General features: G+C 31.6%; 1 protein-coding gene across 3 annotated transcripts in view; it reads left to right on the forward strand.

Moving 5' to 3' along the window:
• LOC113509082 (gamma-aminobutyric acid receptor alpha-like) overlaps nt 1-12662 on the forward strand; it is a 31794-nt gene extending 19132 nt beyond the window's left edge. For 2 of the 3 annotated variants that reach the window (XM_052895574.1, XM_052895575.1), the window contains exons 2-11: nt 2975-3336; nt 3923-3990; nt 4242-4462; nt 6685-6767; nt 6899-7033; nt 9712-9839; nt 10124-10309; nt 10663-10794; nt 11092-11287; nt 12154-12662. In XM_052895574.1, the coding sequence (XP_052751534.1) occupies nt 2975-3336; nt 3923-3990; nt 4242-4462; nt 6685-6767; nt 6899-7033; nt 9712-9839; nt 10124-10309; nt 10663-10794; nt 11092-11287; nt 12154-12317 (1675 nt within the window). In that variant the 3' untranslated portion in view covers nt 12318-12662. The remainder of the gene's footprint in view (nt 1-2974; nt 3337-3922; nt 3991-4241; nt 4463-6684; nt 6768-6898; nt 7034-9711; nt 9840-10123; nt 10310-10662; nt 10795-11091; nt 11288-12153) is intronic. The other variant, XM_052895576.1, reaches the window with a different exon arrangement.
• The last annotated feature ends 171 nt before the right edge of the window (nt 12663-12833 follow it).

Here is a 12833-nt window from a genome sequence, read left to right on the forward strand (position 1 = left end):
TAAAATAAATGTAAAATAAGTTTTCACCGAAAGTGACAACTATAATCGCAATCGACACTTCATAATCAGGTTTATAAATGACGATCTAGATTTGACTTGACATCAGATGGATATTGGATGGTAGCAATCAAATCTCCTTCGTGTAGAGAAGGCTCAATCATCGCAGATCAAATTGAAATTAATGGTACGTACGTATATTGAAAGGCGAGTAATGTATAGTGAGCGACAGTCGACACAATAATTGGAGATAACATCTGATCAACTAGCAATCAAGCTCTAACCTTACATGTTCTTATGACCCTATACATATGAAGTTGCTCAATGGTTTATAAGAAATGAGAATTAACGCGATAATTTAAGTAAACTATGATAATTTACCTGAATTATCTGAGGTACTGGCCGTGGTCACAACTAGACTGCTGTAGCTCTGTCATATCTCCGCTATCAAGGCAGAAGTTTTTTCTTCTACCCACTCATTGTCACACATCACACAAAATGTGTCACTATACTGAAGGTTTCTGAGCACTGTGTCTATATTCGATGCATCTACCGACTACACACTACAGTGAGGTAATGTTGTTTGTATTAGTAGGTTCCAGTTAGACAGGTTTTCAGATGTAGATTCACTGCATGCACCGCGAAAGTATAAAAGTTAATAAAATTACTCATTATTTTTCAGATTAACTCTTTCAACGGTTTATAAAGTACACACTTGTCAATTATTAAGAGCAAATAGTCGTTAATTAGGTATATACCAAAAGAAGACTTTGTCCAAAAGTTATTTGTATTAATACTCCTGTTCCATTCGTGTTTCTGTATTAAATATAGCTGTCTACATCATAGCTGTATTTCAGTTTATTGGATAGGAAGTAATAAAGGGCATGTCCATGATGATAATGTGTTTGGGTGATGGTTACTTTTTTCCATAAAATAAATCATCTGCTTGTTTGCCTTTTCAGGTTGCATTCAAAACTATAATTTATCCTGGTCACGCAGACAAACTCGTGAACATTACTAATATTTATATACATGTATTAGGTACTTCTCTTAAATGGTTGAATGAATTTTAAAAGTATTTGGTACACACATCATATTGCAAATTTTATGATATTTTTTACTCTTGTTGATACGTATTCTACTTTCTAAGTAATTTCCCAAAATCGTATTTCTCGTATAATACACATATGGTTTAACTTGACATCAAGTGTAAACTGCCGAAAACTCAAAGTTAAACGGTATAGGAAATGAGGCACCTTCCTCACCAGTGGGCATGACGGCTTTTGATTATATTGGATTAGTAGGGAACGTGCGCTGAACTCATTCGGTATACCATCCACAAACGGGGGAAATTAAATCAATTACAGCCACATTGAGAGACATTAATCAAAATATTAAGTTGTAACGATTCAAATATGTCTGTCGTCCGTATATAAGTGGTGAGGTCTCGTTATGAATAAAAAATGGTTTGGACCCTTTTCAATATAAACTAGGCACAAAAAATTGTATGGCCTCGTGCCAAGATCTGTAAATGATACATTTCACAACAAATCCGCAATTTCGAATCGAAGACTGACTTGTAACGACTTACTTAATATTCAAGCAATTAAAACAACAACTTATCTAAGGATCCGTGAGCTTCGTTTCATAAGTACAATACAATTATTTATAAATTGGATTACAAACGAAATGTTTATGTAATAAGATACCTATAAAAGAATTGTAAATATAGTCTATTCGCGAAACAGAACTTTTAACTTTTAAACTTAGTCAAAAAAAATACAAATTTGATATGAATTCTGTGAATACATTACTTTATTTAATGCAAAAAATGCTACTTTTTCTTTATATAACAAAAAATATTTAGTGCCTATACGTCATTTACTAGTCATTATATTTAATTTTTGATGACGAATTGTAGTGCATCAATCTAACAATTTAATCTGAATAAAAACAATAAACTAAGGGCTCCCTTATAAATATAAATTGAAAATACCAATTTGAATAAGGAATAAATTATTCTTATATATCTACTCCTGTCAGTCCCTATTTTCGCTGGATAATTTATTTGTCTATAGTTATTCTTACAATGTAAATATTACCTCAAACATTACCTATTTTAGACAATATTGGATTAAATAATATTGTTGTAACTGAAATATTATGTGGGTGAAAAATGGCTAACTAGTAAAGCAAACTTTATGCAAATAAACCTCGACATTACAAGTATAAAGTACTTTCAAATTCTTTTTCAATAAGTTAAAATAAAATTTGCAATTTTTAATAACTCGTTTCATTATTTTGTAGTGATACAGTTAGACGAGTAACGAGAGAGTGTAAGAGACGAGTAGAGTTACCAGTTTAGGTAATTACTGGGCACTACTGTATTACAATAAAAGTTCCTTATTCACGTTTTCTTTATTTGCGTTTTCACTATTCGCGAATTAAAAAATTGCGACCTAATCCCTATATTCGCAGCTAAAGATTTCCTTAATTGCGGATTTAATCGGTACATATTATTAAAAAGAATTAGGCATCCTTTGTAAACGCGTCGGTAAATAGACTAATAAAAAAGTAATACAGACTATAAGGTCTTGTAGTAAGACCATAAGGCGTAATTGTAATAATACAACTACGCCTAAAATATGTTGTCAAATGCTATTACCGCTGTATAAATGGTTCGGCTTTCTATATTCATGGTTTCTGTATTCGCAGCATATTTACAGAACGTATACTCTATACTCCACAAATAAAAAACTGTTACTGTACTTATTTCGGCTGAATGCAAACTTTGTAGTAAAATGGAAAAGTATATTTTCCTAAAAATTACAGATTGTAATTGTAATATGTAGTTTATTCATGTAATTGCTAATTTTGATTTAATTTATATTATCAGATAAACTGCTGCTGGTTTGTTCTCATACTATAGTATGAGAACAAACCAGTCTCTCTCTCTCTTATTATATTTTGTTTGCAGAATTTTAGAAGCTGAAGCAAAAGGTGCAATATACTTGACGACTAAAAATGGGACGATTCCAATAATACTGACATCACTGAACACACGTAGTGACAGTACACCTCAACACACGCCAAGGATTTTATCCGCGGCCACTAAAAATCTCTCTCAGAATGTCGGGGACGAGCACGATTATTGGGACGAGTCCGACGAAATGCTGCTGTCCAATTACGCGAACTCGTCATATGAGAATCATGATACGGCTATCTGGAAGAGAAATAATAAGAGAAGCATAAACGACGTTGTCTCGAAAAATATCACATTGGTACTTGAGAATCTTTTGAAGAATTATGAAAATTCTCAGCTGCCTACACATGGAAAAGGTGATCTAATCTATCACTGATAATAAAAGTTATTTTATAACTTCACTACTAACTAATAATAATAACAATAACTAACTTATGTATCTAATTATTTAAATATATTATATTGTTATGCAGTATATTAAAAAAACAAAATAGCCTTATAGTAAAGTTAAAAAATCTGGAGACACATCACTCTAGTCTTTAACATATGAGGATTTTTTTATGCGTGAAAATGGCATGGTTACTTCGCCTGCGCTATCGGTATACACTAGCGGGGTACCAGTGAGCGGTGCTAGGTGAGGATGAAAAGGCAGGTCAGTTAGCCCATTGTGACAAATTCAATGATAAATTGGTCACGGTAGTTTCCAGAGGGAACCGCGTAGAGGTCGACCTGATAGTGTATATTGATAGCAATGGGGACTAAACTCCCCATTACTAACAATTCCTTCCCCCGAACACATGAGGATTACTATGGGCATGATTGCATATTTTGCGATATCCGCCATCTTTATTTCTATAGATAATAGTTGTCACTTTCTTTCATATAAGATAATTAGACTATTTTCATTCTTAGCTATATAAAATTGTTATTTACTTGTTTCAGGATACCCAACTGTTGTACAAACAAACATACTCATAAGAAGTATGGGACCAGTATCTGAATTAGATATGGTGAGTTATGTTATCCGACCGAAACCAAAATACAAAAAACATATGAGGCAATATAAGTAACTTATAGCAAAAAAAATACTATTATATTATTTGACTTTAAATATATTTTAGTATTTATATCAGTTTGAAATGATAGGTAGATAGAATATTTATCACAATATAACTAAGAATATATCATATCATTCAGTTCAATCACAATTTCCCTACATAATAATAATATGGATTCATATCTAGGTACCTTCTATTTTCAGGATTATTCAATGGACTGCTACTTCAGACAGTACTGGCGTGATACACGCTTGTCCTTTCTCGGTCCCATACGCTCCTTATCCCTCTCGATTAAAATGCTTGAAAGAATATGGCGTCCCGATACTTATTTCTACAATGGCAAACATTCTTACGTCCATACTATCACAGTTCCCAACAAGCTGTTACGGATCAGTCAACACGGAGATATTTTGTACTCAATGAGGTGGGTCTTGTTTTGTGGTTCGTACTTATACTATAATTAATCTATGATTTTATATTTAATCATAACATTCTGAATAAAAAAAAATGTCTTTAGAGGCTGAGCATTGGCTCCTATTCTATACAATTATAAATATGAGTATATATTTTCTAGAATACTGTATATGTAAAATCTAATCTAGGTTCTTGAGAAGTGGTGTCTGTGAGACATAAAGGTCTATCTACCTTCAATTATATATTATTATATTTATAATATTAATATTGCCTATTAACCGATACATACAGATAGAGTGTTCATTAATCGAACGGTTCCTTGTGTTTCCTTATGTTTAACATTCTTAATGTAAAAAATAAGAAAAAAGTACAGAAATGCTCTACATGTAACAAAATGACAGATGCGTTCCTTTCTCCTAATATGATGTTTTGGAAAGAGAAAACTAATTTGAGAAACCAATAAATCCAATGAAAGTAATACAAAAAGAGGTTCATTAAATTTTATGCTCGATGAACAAACACAGCTCTGGGTCCGACATAGCTTCTAACATAGCGTCCACCATTTTTAATTGGCAGAGTGAAAAATACTCGAGCTCCGATTACCCGACGAGTTATTCATGGGACGTAAATTACTATGGATATTCTTAATTTAAGAGCTGACGTACTTGTACCATGAAAAATTATTCGAATTGATCACGATTACAAATTGCTTTATTGTGAAAATATTTTTAAAATAAATATCGTTTAAATGAATTTCGTGATACTGTACAATAAATATGACAGGATTTATGATTACATTTCGAGTGATATCATGTTAAGTTCTGAATATAGGTAGTAGGTACAGTTTGTAGGTATTTTTAGTAAAAACCATAATAAAAATATTCCAAATTTCATAGTCATCTCAAACAGGTAAACCGACATTAATTTAGATATATAGGTACATAATTTAGAGAGGTACGATGTTCTCTATCTTAGATTATATAGATAGAATGTTTATGTATAAATCCTTCGAAAAAGCGGGTAAATTTTTCATACAATTTTGCGTGATAAATAGTGATTCCTTTATAACTTCTATATTTATTTTGTTGATATAATATATTTTGCATAATTTATTTATTTAAATAATTTTTTACATTCATTTTTAATATCAAGTTATAACAAAAACTACGAGGCCAACTGAAAATGACATGTGCAATTCTATGTAGCAATAAATAAAAGATAGTCTCAATGCCCAATCAGTTGTTAATCGGTTTAGTCGATAGTCGCAGATCGAACGCCTCGATGCGAAATTCAGTAAACAGAATTTCAAATGGTATGCCTCTTAGTTAATCCGCTCTATTGTCACAATGAAGGCTGAATATGTAGATTCTGTATCCTAAAGTGTTGGATAACTTTATGTGGAAAATATTTAATGCTATTTATCTATGTTTTAACTACCTAACAACCACTCCCCGCATAGGTATACCTTTTACATAAGAAATCCGGTCATGTGAGAGTTGAATTTACACGCCGAGAATTCCATATATATATATATATATATATATATATATATATATATATATATATATATATATATATATATATATATATATATATATATATATATATATGATATAAAATTACCTTTATTGCAACACTGATGTGAAATAAATATCTATTAGTAAATATTATTAATATAACAATTCTTAGTGTCTTATTTTGGATCATAGTTGTAATTAAAAACTCATCTTTATATTTTCTATAATATTTATTAACCGTAATTATGACAGATTTTTTGCTTCTTAAACTTAGATTTTTTTTCAACCATAACTAAAAAACTAAGCAGCATAAAAATAAAATTAAATCGCTGAAAATGGCGTAATCTACTATCACCTAATAGTCATAAGGACTTTGTTACTTATATATCTCAGATGGTCTAAATAAATAGTTTAATATTATGTTAGGAATGTTTTTTTACATATTTTGTAAATATTATTAACATCTAGTTTAATTTTTAATTAACGACTCCATACCATTTCATACCATATCAGTCGTCAATTATCCACTGTTGGACATATAGGTCTCTCCTCATTAGGGGTCTCTTCCCTTGTATTGCAATAAATACATACTTTTTTAATTTTAACTCTAGAAGGATTCAAGTAGCACTGTGAATGTGAATTTTAGCTTTTTATATCTATTTCAATAAATTTATGAATACATATTAATGCGAATAATACTCGTATTTCTTTACAGATTGACAATCAAAGCTAAATGTCCTATGGAGCTTAGAAATTTTCCAATGGATCGTCAGTCATGCCCTCTTATTCTTGGTAGCTGTAAGTTAAACTGTAGACTACATTATACAGTTAACTCACTTCTTTTGTGATTCAAATTAGTTAGCTATTACTACAAATATTATTATTAATACGAGTATTATAATAATATTTACGTACATGTAAATCAACAGATGCATACTCCAACCAACAGCTGGTGTACCAGTGGCAAAATTCCGAAAGTGTCAACTTTGTGCCTGGTATGACTCTATCCCAGTTCGACCTCATCAGCTTTCCTTACCGTAACTTCACTTTTACAAGAAGAGAAGGTAAGAAAACTTAAAATATTGCATAATAGATGTTACCATATACTTAATACCTTTATAAATCTTGGTAACTATAATGTGACATTGGTGACATTGGTCATTCATACTGTAATAAATCCTTATATAGGATCTTGATACCTTTCATACTTTCAAACAGAAACAAACAAACACAAACAAACTTTAAAGAGGAGGAAATTTTCAAGCCAACTGTATTTTCTTATGAGTATGTTTCTCAATATTTTCGTCAAATTTAAACTGATTTTGAAGTATTGGGTTTTATAATTTTTAATTAGATCAAGCGGACTCAAAAAATTTTCCAAATCCAATCTCTATATATTTTTTTTTACTTAAAATGTATCTATGTTCAACTTGAAGTATATTTTTTCATCTAAAGAGTTATTAGATACTCTTGTGTTGGTTTTATACAAATTTAGTTAAGCTTTAATTTTTCTTCTTTGCATTTTTTTTTTGTTTTTACTAAAATACTAAAGTTAAAACCTATCACTCGATCAATAAGTTACTTATAAAGTATTAACAATTAAGACAAAAAATTCATTAAAATTAAAGTCACTATTTGTTTGCGAAGCTAAATCTAAATAAATACTTATTTTAAAAAACTTTCGTGTTTATGATACTTATATAATAAACTATTTTTTTTTATAAGTAGATACATATAACAATTTGCAATACTGACAATTTGGTCATAATCCTCCAATACCTATGTAGTTGTACATGTACCTATATAATTAAGAAGTTGTATTCATTAGGAAGGGAGACTGTTTGACACAAACAAAAATAACCTCGGTTATTACTCGGCCTATACAAACAGAAACATATTTTCTCTCACACAATTTCCTATGATTTGTTATATTCTCAAAGTGCTATTTATTCTACTGACGTATTAATTGTGTGGCAGATGTTTAGAAATAACGGACAATTTGTATATTATAATCGCTTAAACGTTTAACCCCAATGATATACTCGAAGTTTGATGCCGTGTTGAGTACTTTAGAACAAAAGTGACCGAAGTAATAATGACAGTACCACTATTCTGATGTTGGAGCTGATATTAATATTTTAACATTTAAACTCGCCGTCATCGTCATATTAAAGCGGTCGTATATCAATAGATATTTCGTCATAGTCGTAGAATACTGACGGATCTTTATATGTAATAATTGTCAGATCCGTCAGTATTCTACGACTATGACGATTTTAGATAGACATTTAGCTTGTAAGTCTCAACTTATTTGTGACTTATTTAAATTCCTGTATAACATCATCACTACATAATATAAAACAAAGTCGCTTCCCGTCTGTCTGTCCCTATGTATGCTTAGATCTTTAAAACTACGCAACAGATTTTGATGCGGTTTTTTTAGTAGATTGAGAGATTCAAGAGGAAGGTTTATATGTATAATACAGGCATAATATAGTAGAGAAACACTGATAATTTCAAAGGTTTCTAATGTAATGTGTAATCCGGACGGGTCGCTAGTTTGATTATAGATGATATGGACCTAAGTACTTGTCTGGAGCCCCTGAACACTTATAAATACCTTACAGATATATTAAGGCTGTCTATATTTGTAATAATCTGTTATCTTACTAAATTGAGTAGGTATCTGTAATAACAAATAATCTTTTTGATATTTGAAGTTGAGTTGGGACATTTCCTAGATGTAGCTTTGGATAGTCGATAAGTTTCCATTTAAATTGCCGAATGCTGAATGCTGTAATAAACTATTTACTATTTCATTATTAGAGAAAACTTGAAAAATTTGTTGACGCTATCAATATTGAAGGCAACGAGCGAAAAAGCCCTCGAGTCGATCTCGCACCGCCTCTCATAACAGCTTTCATCTCGACTAATCACGACCCTGCAGTGCCGACTTTATCCGCTTACCGCTTAATATAATTTTGTACACATGGATTCCGACGTGGAAAACATACTCTAAATGTTATTATATTTGTTGCCACATACTAGCATAATAAATAGGCACCATATCTGTTACACGTGAATACCCACATTGACTACTTATAGAGTATACCTACTATTAGATATTCTGTGACATGTGACATCGACAAAACGAGGTAGAGCAATCAAATATTTTTTTGTATTTAATCTTTTAATACAAACTGGATTTTCTTAAATATTTTATCTCCTGTCAAATGTACAATTGAATAATTATTAACTGTATTACACAATCCAACTACGAGTACATTAATTATTATGGAGTAAGCAAAACAACTAAAAATTCATTTGATCACTAGGTATTCACATATACATAACGTCACTTCACTTACTGTGTTTATCTCAAATTGCCCTCCAAAGTAGACCTCAAGTGCTTTCCTGCAAAAATGTGATTTGCTTTTTTCGTGTCAAAAGCGAATATAAAATAATGTCGAGCAAACGCCACCGCTCTACGATGGCGATGACACGAATCGGCTTTTACGCCTCGAGGCATCTACATTTACTGAAATGTCTAGAGGTGTGACGTAACGGTCATTGATTATATCAAGTACCTACTATAATTTCTCTTACCCTATAACATTAATAAAAAGTAGTATAAAAGAACAAGATAAGGTCAAGCATCGAATGTCAAAGTGATATGCATATATTCGTTTCTATTCTCAAGTTCAGTGTAAGCAGTAATAAAATATTTGATACCGCTATACAGGAGACTTCTCAGTTCTTCAAGTGTCGTTCAATCTTCAACGGCATACGGGCTATTTTCTCATTCAAGTGTACGTGCCATGCATTCTTATCGTCGTTCTCTCATGGGTGTCTTTCTGGATACATCGTGAGGTAAATACGGAAAAATATTTATTATGTTTTTATGACATTAAATGATGACATTGGCGACAATTCTGAGGTGCCATTCCCTAATCTCTAAAATTACAATTTCAATTTGATAGTTTAGCAAAACTATTATGATATGGCCCACCAAGAATTTAAGTTTAAGCATTTCTAATGCAATCCTCCTCAGAACAATCAATTCATTGTAATAACTTTTTTTTTTATTTTAAAGATAGAGAATAGTATTCCAAAATCAAATTCATTGTCACATGTTACTCTTATTATCGTTTTAGGCTACCTCGGACCGCGTGGGATTAGGAATTACAACAGTTTTAACATTATCAACAATTAGTTTAGATTCTAGAACCGATCTCCCTAAAGTGCGCTACGCCACCGCTCTAGATTGGTTCCTTCTGATGAGTTTCTTCTATTGTATCGCCACATTACTAGAATTTGCTGGTGTTCATTACTTTACAAAGGTAAATAACACTTATTGTTTCTAGAAATGCTTAAGAATCTACCATAACATTTTCATTTATATCATATTGTATATTTCTATATGTATTCTTTCACTTCTTTTTTAAGTATGTACCAATATCTGATGTTATTTGTGTGCTGTAAGTGATGCAAATAAATTATATATCGATCTATCGTAATATAAATACGGGCATTTTCTAATAAGAGAAGACTTTTAGCCAGTAGACCAGAATAAATAGTTTTTTATTTATTGCTAACATGTTCAATGAAACGAATTAAAGTTTATCTTCTCCGCTTTACTTTACGTATTGAATGTTTACTAACTACGTAATAGTGATTTTATACTTTACATCAGGTCGGTTCAGGTGAAATCGTAATAGACGATTCTGAATGGGAGGAACTTATCGAAGAAGTCGGCGGCGATGCATTCGCAGCGAGACAGCTGGCTGTTCGCAGGCGTAGCTCCGCCCGCTCCACTACCAACTACGTTAGTACCAGTATTTTTTATGGGTGATAAATGAATTGATAATATGCTTGCCGCCTGCACTATGAGTATATACTAGATTGGCACCAGTAAAGGACGATAGGAAAGATGAAAGCTAATCAGTTAGTCCATCGTGACGCATTCATTATAAATTCACCATGATGGTTTTTAAGAGAATCCGCTTTGCTAGCAAAAGCGTCATTAGTTCCCGTTCATAGATACATACTAACCTATATTAGAAATACAGCTCTGCACTTTACCAGATAAAACATGTCTACTTTATAACCGCGTCTTCCTCAGAGTTTCACATTCCCAGCGGCCAGTAACAATTGTTCAGGCGAGAACGCCAGCCAAGACACACCGGAACAACCCTGCGCCGTGCGACTCACCGTGGAACGGACCACGCAGACCGAGACCCGGGTGCCACGGTGGAGACAATTGCTCTACTGTTTAGCTGGCGACGACCGATACAGACGACAGAGGCAAGTCGAAGCTGGTGAGTTGCACCAAAAATATTAGATACTGACATTATGCAAATTCATTTTATATATAAAAAGTACTGATTTAAATAAGTCCAAAAATTCTTAATAGGCAGTTTAAAAAATCAAGTACCTTTTTCCCTAATATTACTATAATTATTTAATATAATAATAATATTCTAATTATATTATTTAATATATAGGATAAAGGTATCTTTAGTATACTATCGTATAACTAAATACGAGTATAGGTAATTCAACTATATTTAAATACCTATTTTCATTAATTTCTTTACAATTTTTAAAATGTAATTAAGACTTATGACACTTTTAAGAATAACCCCTTGTATAAACATTGTAAGCTATTTTCATTTCAACTAGCTGTCAGTGAATTAGCATTTTGTTTAGTGCACTCTTCCGTTCTTCTCGCTAAGATAAATAGCATTCTTAGCAATGTCACTTTGTTTCGGTTGTTTCCATTTCTGTTTAGGATACATTTATTGTTCTAATGTAGTCGTATCGTCACTTGCGAATTAATACCAACTATCAAGGCATCGTTCCCTTAAAATGGTTTTTATATGTGTATTATGCTAATATTTTTAATTCTGTAGCTATTTTTAAACGACTTCAAACAGAAAATTTTCATTTGTATTTTTTTTTTATATTTTTATACAACATAGAATGGGTAAACAAACAAACGGCCCACCAGAGGGAATATGATAACTGTATGTTACACGATATCTTTCTATCTTTCGTTTCAAAAATGGAATATAGATTCTGTCAGCTCTTCATATACTCTTTATCAATACTGCTAAGATTTCCAAACTACTAGTAAATGAACTGATTCATTGTTGGCCTTCGTCAATATATGGATTTTTTTCAGGGAATCGTGGTCACATCAACAGCGTATCCCACATCGATAGAGCTGCCCGCGTCATGTTCCCAGCTTCGTTTGCGCTCCTCAACCTTTTCTACTGGATGGTGTATGCTTTCTCCAACGATGACTTCGCTTGGAGCGACAACCCTATAAACACACTCTCTCATTGAAAGCAATAAGTTCTTCCGACAAATTATTAATAGATACGAATTATGAAATAATTACGTACTTTAATAATTCGAGACATACTTATTTCATTATCATCATCATTATCATGATGAAATAATTAAATACATTTCGAAAAACATTTACAAATACGTAATATAGGTATAATGTAGAATGTAGATATTGTGCATTGTTATCAATTTTCATCATACTTACATATATTAGTACCGATGCGGTTCAGATTGTAGGTAGTTAAAGTATTGTTCTGTGGTTACAATTAAATATAATGCTCAACAGTTTCATAGTAATTTTGTTATATTTATTAGTACAAAATAAACAGTTAATTTTTCCCTACATTTTTTTTTTATCTTTCTTAAGAATATATTAGACAGCCTGGACCACCAGACGCACGTTAGATATTTAATTGTAAATATAAACAAGCTGTTGGCGTCATCTAATGGAAAATGATAATAGTTTATACGTTGCAAATTGACCATCCATCAATGAGTTTGAAAATAAAG

Source organism: Galleria mellonella, unplaced genomic scaffold (assembly GCF_026898425.1).
Source record: "Galleria mellonella isolate WM207_F2 unplaced genomic scaffold, CSIRO_AGI_GalMel_v1 utg300, whole genome shotgun sequence".
Lineage (NCBI taxonomy): Eukaryota > Metazoa > Arthropoda > Insecta > Lepidoptera > Pyralidae > Galleria > Galleria mellonella.